The 8170-nt window shown below is 42.0% G+C and overlaps 1 protein-coding gene across 1 annotated transcript; it reads left to right on the top strand.

The window, feature by feature from the left end:
• The first annotated feature begins 42 nt into the window (after window positions 1-42).
• On the top strand, window positions 43-7889 carry LOC311498230 (protein sel-1 homolog 3). Its single transcript, XM_084558738.1, has 23 exons — window positions 43-344; window positions 428-896; window positions 1141-1267; window positions 1360-1481; window positions 1574-1692; window positions 1773-1834; window positions 1908-2040; window positions 2111-2246; window positions 2337-2474; window positions 2628-2839; window positions 2922-3101; window positions 3431-3550; window positions 4529-4669; window positions 4750-4812; window positions 5123-5296; window positions 5391-5518; window positions 5598-5681; window positions 5772-5862; window positions 5955-6042; window positions 6114-6223; window positions 6322-6449; window positions 6535-6637; window positions 7105-7889. The coding sequence occupies exons 1-23, from the start codon at window positions 84-86 to the stop codon at window positions 7192-7194; spliced, it is 3279 nt and encodes a 1092-aa protein (XP_084414864.1). The 5' UTR covers window positions 43-83; the 3' UTR covers window positions 7195-7889.
• The last annotated feature ends 281 nt before the right edge of the window (window positions 7890-8170 follow it).

Here is an 8170-nt window from a genome sequence, read left to right as displayed (position 1 = left end):
TTTTTTTTTTTTTAATAGAATAAAATTGATTAAACTTCAGATTATATTCTGCTCAACAAGTGAAAAATTCCCACTCTGTTGGAATGCAGCCCATTTCACAAAGCTCCACCCTCTCTACACTGTGTTTACATATTTATAGTAATCGGGTGGAGCTGTGTGCTGTTAAATATTTACCTAGGATTCGGCAGCACAGGTGGAGCAGGATGACAACCGGATCCCAAGGCTCCTTATTTCACTGCTTCAGCTTGCATGTCTTAAATGGGAAGATTAATGAGAGCACTCTGTGGAGCATGGACTTCCATACACTTTACAAATACATCTGTCACTTTTGCCTCAGCGTGCAGGTAGGAGCAGGTTTACCTTCACCATCATCTGCTTCTGAACGGATGTCATCAGCAAATGCGTGAATGTCTTCTGTCACATACAGATCGTCTGGGCCTTAGACGAGGTGAGGCTGCTGAATCCTCCAGAGGAGGCTCAACCGGACCATGTTTTGGAGGTACTTTACTCTTGCGATGAGCCTGCGACGGTACGACTGGACTGCCTTGTGTCTTTTGAAACCGGGACAACCTCCACACTGATGCTAAAGCAGTGGAGATGCATCCCCGGGGACGCTGACGTAAAGAGCCTGCAACTGAACCTGCCGGACTGGCTGGTGTATCGAGCTGATGGGATAGTTCCAAACTCTCACTGGGTCCTGAGCTGTATCCTTCGGGCCTCGGTCAGAAAAGGCGGATTCGATGAGGGTTCCATCGTAGCTCAAGATGTGGCAGCTATTCAGCCTAAGGCCTATTTTAGTCGACCTGTCAAACAGCATCAGCTCTGTGTTGCGTGGGACGTACAAATGCTGCAATTAACTCAAAAGTTTTTAGAGGAACAGTGTCCCATTGAACAAGGTAAATCTGTAGAAGTGAGTCTAAAAACAAGAAGAATCTTAACTTATTCTGTATCTAAAAAACAAGGTCAACAGGCTTTAATAGAGTTTCTTGAAATGAAGGTGGGGAGTGGAAATATATTTGTTTATTCTGACATTTTAAAATGAGCTGAGCATGTTAAAGATTTAAGAATAAGTCATATTGGAATAAAAACACTCATTTGTAGTCTTCCAGATTCCAGCTAAAATTTCTCCATGTCGTTCAGAAACCGCACATTTTCTGTCTTCAATCTACGCCTCAACCGGAGAAGGATTTGGTATCACAAAGACACTGGAGCCCTACAGGAGCGAGGTTCTGGAGTACTTGCGTGTTAAAGCCGCCTCTTTTCCATGGTAGGGCAAACACAGTTGCACCTCATACTGTAAACCCCATCTTTCTATCTGTCAAAACAACTATTGTTGAGTGGTCCTTGCATTTTCTCTAGGTGTATGTTTTCCATCTGGCTCTTTGTGACCAGATACTGTCAGGAAAGCCTGTGTGGCGTGCTTCATCACATAAATTCCCGCAATAGTTATGACACGCCAATTCTGTTCCTCACAGATGCAGGTATGTTTGAGGGTTTGCTCCCACTTTTTTTTCCAAGATATCATCCCAATATCTGGATTTAAATATATCTCCCCCCCTTCCTATGAATACAGGCCGCCTGCACATCCAGATGAAGGGAGAGTCTGAGGAGGAATCCTCTGCATTTCTCTCTCAGTTCACGGTGCCTTTAAATGAGTGGTGCCAGCTGGGTTTGATTTTCCGCGGCAGAGCAGTGAGTGGTCTCTTTGTTTGCTCTGGATATCATTTAGTTGCGTGCATATTGTGAAAATAAACTGGCCGTTTCCCACTCAGGTCACGGTCTCCATGGTGTGCCCGGGTAAGGAGGAGAGGACAGCTGAGTTTTCGGAACACATGTAAGTCTATGGCAAAGTGATTTAAGTGTGACAAAATAAAAGATGTTTCAACAACGTGTGTCGTGTGTTAAAGGTTCAGACACACTGTGGCGCTAGATGACACCAAGGGATATTTCGTGATCGGTGGAGGGAAATATGTGCAAGGTGTGGAAGGTTATTTTGGACCAGTGGTTTATTACCGCAACAGGATATTACCTCACAGCCAGGTAATACTGCTTCTGCTACTTCTTTAACGTATTTTGGGATTTGAGTCTGATCATTTATTTTCTTCTGCAGTCTGAGCTTGTTATTCCAGATGTTATTAGGAGCGTGAACCTGACTGGATGGCTGCAGACCTGCGATGATTTCCGCCTTGATGTGATTGTGAAGATAAACGGCTACTCACTCAAGGCCCAGGAGGAGATTGAGTCTGGTAATAGGCTTATATGTCCACCAGGTGGTGCTAAAATGACAATACCAGTAACTTAAAGGAATATTATCTTTTTTTTGTTGTTTTTTCCAGAAACTTGTTTACAAGTGTTCTATGAGTGGATGGTAAAGGAGCGAGCGCCATCATATCCACAGTGTGGGCTGTGGGAGGCAGCGCTCCCTCACAGAAGACGTGCTGCTAAACTGGTCAAGTTATTAGCTCTTAAAAATGGTAAGAGATAAACGGCACACTTGACATATTTTGTGATCTAAATTTAAAATGTCTGGCTGCACAGTGAGCTTATAACGACTGCTGGCTTGTTGTTTTGGTATCTGCCATTAAACACATTGGAAGATAAACCAGTGAAATATCCCTGATTTGCAGGAGGAAGAGCCGTCAGCTTGCCAGCTGTGGGCAGAGCACTGTACTCCTTATCGCTTCATAAGCTGGGCAGAGCGAGCAGCAGCACCGGTGGAGTGGTCAGCAGAATATTACCACTGCTGCTCCAAGCTGGCTGCCTAGCTGATAACCAGGCTCTGCACATGTCGTCTGTGCTCTACAGCTCTGGCCTGGGAGTCCGGAAACAGCCCATTAAGGTGCGTTAACTTCACAGCCTCAGCCAAAGTTTGCATGCGGTTGACGTGTCCAGATTTTTACATGCACCTGTGTTTGGTGCAGGCTTGGCTCCTCGCCCTGCTGGCTGCCCAGAAGGATGATCGACTGGCACTTCTGCATCTCGGGCACCTGCACCATCAAGGACGTCACGGCCTCCCAGCAGACAGAGATCTGGCCTATGCCTACTATGCAAACATCGCTAAACAGACACATGTAGACCGCCTTAACCCCACACCACAGCAGGTAGTGTATGCATTTGGAACAGGGTTCAAAATAGAAAAACACAATGTCAGAAAACTGTATTTGTCCTCCATATTCTACTCTGTCAGAGTTAGACAGTAATCGTAAAACAGAGGCTAGGCTTTTCTAATATTACATACCTCAGAGTTTTTACAGCATATGAGCTGATGTGCGATATGCTAATAAATCTTGCTGCGGCTATAGTCATGAGATTTCCATCATCAATAAGTTTACCTCTGTCACTTCTTTCCATATGAAAAGATAACCATGTGATAAAGGTGATATTACTACAGCGAGAGTCTCTCTTTTTTCTTTTTTCTTTCCTCTTTCAGGCATTTGTCGAGGCTATTTACTTGAACAATGATGAGATGCTGAATCTCCAGACCAAAGAGGACCACCATATATTTCAGTGGCTCAAACTACAGGCACGCAGGGGAGCGGCAGAGGCTGAGGTGCAGTATTCTGGTATTACTTTCAAGTATCTTTGAGAACTTACCAAAGTTCTTCCGTGGGTTTTGGCTGTTCTGCCTCAAATCTAAATCCAGTCTGATTCAAGGATGTTGGACAATCTCCTCCTGGATTCCTTTTTCTCCTTGTTACTAATGACCATAGACTGTATAAAGATGGATGGGTGAACAGCTCCTCAAAAGTGAACCCAAAGCAAGTAGAGCTCCCCCTGGTGGCTGGCTGCAGTATCTAGGCCATAAGCTCCTCCCCCTCCATGTTAGCGGATGGGCCAAACTAAAACACTAAAAAACATGTCAAATTATTTTTTTTCAAGGATGGTTTCTGTCATTTTAAGTAGTTAATATAATGTTGACGCATGTTAAAGCATCAATGTTTTGGATACGTTTTGTTTTAACGCTATAGAAACAGGATGTGACATAATGGCGACCACCAGCTGCCATGCCAACCACTCCGTAAAGCGGTCGCATAGGACTGCAAGAATTGTAAAAAAGGGTCAGGGATGCATTTTTTAGAGGAAGTGCATAGTTTTTTTTCACATCAGAGGAATGGATATCTGAATGTTAGTCCACCAAAACGTCACCAGATTTCTTCAGATGGGTCCCTCTGGTTTCTATCAGTTTTTTTAGCTTCTTGCCATAGAGTAAGATGACATTCTCTACTTCTTCATCATCCTCTCTTCTTCCTCGTGGCTGCCCCTCACTTAGCTTTATTCCCCGTACACAGCTGTTTCCCTTTCAGTTAATGAGTTCGGTAAACTACGTATAATGTTGCTGTTCATTAGCACTCGATTGGTATAATTGTTTAATTGTGTGCTGGGCTATGTGCCTGCAGGTTCCTTAAGTGGCTTAATTTGTCACTATCTGTAACAGATTAAACTCCTCACTCCTAAACTCCTGTTTCTCTCTACTTTTTTTTTTTTTTTCTATTTGTTTTTTTGAAGCAAGTAATTCACTGTCTTGCAGCAAGCTATTGCCCGCATGCTGTTCTGGGGACAACAAGGAGTTTCTCCAAACATCCAGGAGGCTGTGAGGCACTACGAAAGAGGCGCTGTCCAGTGGAAGGACCCGGTGTCAATGTATGACTATGGGATCGTTCTTCTCCAGGTCAGTTTGCAGTTTTTTTTCTCCTGCTTCCTTATTAATATTATGTCATATTTACTCTTATTACATATCTTTCTCTGTAGGGGCAAGGAGTTGAAAAGGACATCCCGAAAGCGCTTAAATTCCTGAAGAAAGCAATGGACCAGGTTATGTATTGTCCATTATGACACTAATACTCATCAGTTGTCTATAATGTAACATTAGGAGTCCACTCTCTGTTACAAAAGCCCATTCAGAGTTCAAGGTTCTCGTAGTGAAATGTTTTTCTTGAGCTCCTCATCTCATAGTGCAACAACAAACCTTTATTTTGTACAGGGGTTGGATATAATGGAAATATACAAAATTGTACAGTGTACTGTAGACAGAAACAACCCGGTTTGCAGTTTGCTTTTGTGTGGAGTAGGTGTGTCTATTTGCAGGCTCCTTATTGCGTCTTACAGTATTTTTTTCCTACAGGGTTTTGTTCCTGCCATCAATGCACTGGCCTGGTACTATGAACAGTATGAAAAGGACTTTGAGAAGGCAGTGCAGCTGTGGGAGAAGGCTGACCTCCTCGGGTGTCCGGATGCTGCTATGAATCTGGGTGTCCTGTACTCACAGGGTCAATATCCAGGAAGAGCTGCCAGCCAAGTACGCTAAACTGTTAAACATCATCTACTAGTATTTAGCAACAGTCTTGAGTCTTCAGTCTTGTTAGCGGTGACTAATTTGTCTGTCCCTATAGTATATGGCCTATAAGTACTATCTGAAGTCTGCAGAGAGAGGACACATCAGGGGAGCGGTTTTCCTCGCTGACATCTGGACCACAGGGATTCCTGGTCTCGTCAACAGACATCCATCAGACGCCGTTTTGTTAGCAAGATTTTGTTTGCAACTTTCATGCACGTATGCTCTCATGCCTAAACTAAAATGTCTTTTTAATTGACTGCAGGTGGGTAAAGTGGGCTGCTGAGCAGAACGGATACTTGGGTGGCATCTTAAGGAAAGCTTTGGATTCCTATCTCAAGAACGACATGTAATGCATTCCATTATTCACACTCAACACGAGCATGATTAGGCCACTAGGAAGCACTTACAGCAATTTAACCTTTTGGTTTTTTTACAGGTTCAGTTCGCTGCTGCATTACTTGATGGCCGCCGAAGCAGGGTTCGCAGCTGCACAATTTAACGTGGCATATTTGTGTGAAGAAAATGCGGTGAGTTATAGAAAAATAAATATGAGATTTCTTCGTGTCATGTCCGTTTCCCTGTTTTATTCATTCTTAGAAATGACTCTGTATGTCAATAGGGAGGTTTTTTGGATTCTGCTTATGCTCAACACTGTATGTGGAGATATTACAACCTCACAATCCAAAGTCAAACTCCTGACACTTATGGTGAGTCATTGGCTTTAACATGAATTAAATATTCCCAGACTTCATGACCTCTAACGCTACTATCTCTTCAGCCTTTATTAGGATGGGTGACCTGTTGTATGAGGGCCATGGTGACAGGCAGAAGGATTTGTTTTCCGCAGCACAAATGTACAAACAGGCAGCACTGAGGAACGATCCACAGGTCTGCTGCTTTTAGGCTGATTTAAAAGTTGTTGTTTTTCTATATTTTCATTCGTGGCACGTGTGCGCATGTAAGTCGTACTTGTCATTCTTCTTCAGGGATGGTACAACCTTGGCCTCCTCACCGAAGAGGGTTATCGTCTGCCACTGTCTACGCTGATTGAGCTCGGCCTCTCGGAGCTGTACCTTTCAGACAACAGTTCGCTTCGAAGTACTTTGTATAAAAGGTTCGTTTGAATTGCATATCTGTTATAGTCCAGCATTTAAAACCTGTATTAATGTGGAAAAATATTGCATATTTTCTTCCAAAAGATGCAGAGACTCGGAGGACACAGATTCATTCTTGCCTTGCAGCCTTGCCCTCTTCAATGTGTATCTAAAATCATTCCAGACGGAGTATAATACTGCCATTAAGGTTAGTGTGATGTGCTATTGCAAGCTCTCACATGTCTAAAAGTGGATCTGGGTGCGCACATCCAAATAAAATAGTTCAGGTGCTAGACAAAAAGGATATATATTGAAAAAATGGTCTGCACACTGTGTATGCTCCAAGTGCAATTTATTTATTTATTTTAAACAGGCTCACATGTTAACATAACATAATCATCATCATAATTCTCTAATTATCATACAGTATGTCATATTTAAAGTAGCATTTTATTTAGTAGTTGTATCCTCTGGTTAAATAATATATTGTTGCATGGAAAAATAAGAATCCAAGCACCTGGTGTGCACAGTAGTAGAATATTTCCTACTGAAATATGGTGAAATCAAATAGAAAGTGAGAGTACACTAGGTAGAGGAGTGGGTAGAGAGAGTAAAGACTTACAGCACTTTATAGTGTAATATTTCCTCTAACAGCGCTCGTGTAATTTCCCACAGTTCTCCACTGCTGTTGCCGTGGTTGCAGCTCCAACAGTGTTCGTGATCGTCCTTGGTGTCCTCAGGAGACGGGTCCCGTCTCTTAACTAGAGTCAGGATTCTTGTGAGGATCGTCGACCTTCAGTGAAAACAGCACAGAGAAATATTGAACAAAAGCCGACTGTTGTAAGAATGAATATGTCGCATAATTATATTATTTTTGTACATGTCTGTAATGTGTTTAATGTAAAATAATAAAGAAACTAAATCGGTTTCAAGGGACTTGTATGGTTTATATAGATTAATTAATGTTTCTTTTTGTTTAATACTTTGATGTTTATACATCTTGAATTGGAAAACTTACATTTGGATTCAAATATAGAAGAAAACTGATTTAAAACTACATATCTCGAAAGATTTCCTGTTATCTGCAAACCTCAAACTGCTGCTCATAAAGCACAGAAAACAAGAATGCCAGAGAATGTCTTGCATTTCATTTCCCCCCGCTGACCAAAATCAAGCAAGCAATTAGACACTTCTCATGAGGCCACATTCATTCAACACTCAACATCTCATTAACGCCGGCAGATTAATTTAATTTGCTCTGTCCCTGTTTGTAGGAATCATTCAGCTTGTTGGAGTAAGTGTGGAGTAAAAAGCGCAAGAATTTGTTCTTTCAATCAGCTTTAGGGGAAACTTAGGTTCATTGCCATTGGACTCAAATATTTCAAGATGGCTTCCAGCAGAAATAGAACTTCTAAAGTTAAATTGAGTTCAAATGATCTTAATTAAAAATGTATATGGCTGCAGATTGTGAGCCAGGGCTTATTAAAACAGAGGAAGTGTAGCCTCATATTTCTAACCTTTCTGACATCCACCTCACTATATATTTTAACCTGCTTCCTGATAATGGGTTCACAGATGCGTTCCTCCTAGCATCACAAGTACAACTACCACTTTACACAAGGTTTATGCCCTCACTGTTTTTGTACATTTAAATATAAATATGTTGGGTTTGTTCAAGCTACACGGCCATACAGTAACATACAGCATTTTGTAATAAATATCACATTTTCTTGTAATCATG

The sequence above is a fragment of the Chelon labrosus genome, assembly GCF_963514085.1.
Source record: "Chelon labrosus genome assembly, chromosome: 13".
In the NCBI taxonomy this organism is placed as follows: domain Eukaryota; kingdom Metazoa; phylum Chordata; class Actinopteri; order Mugiliformes; family Mugilidae; genus Chelon; species Chelon labrosus.
This window is presented reverse-complemented; position numbering and strand designations above follow the sequence as displayed.

Bases quoted from the DNA above. Each gene is read 5' to 3' on its own strand.
- LOC311498230 (XM_084558738.1), top strand. From the start codon at position 84: ATGCAGCCCATTTCACAAAGCTCCACCCTCTCTACACTGTGTTTACAT. The intron at 5,297-5,390 runs GTACGCTAAACT...CTGTCCCTATAG, and splicing joins CAGGAAGAGCTGCCAGCCAA to TATATGGCCTATAAGTACTA. The intron at 6,043-6,113 runs GTGAGTCATTGG...CTATCTCTTCAG, and splicing joins TCAAACTCCTGACACTTATG to CCTTTATTAGGATGGGTGAC.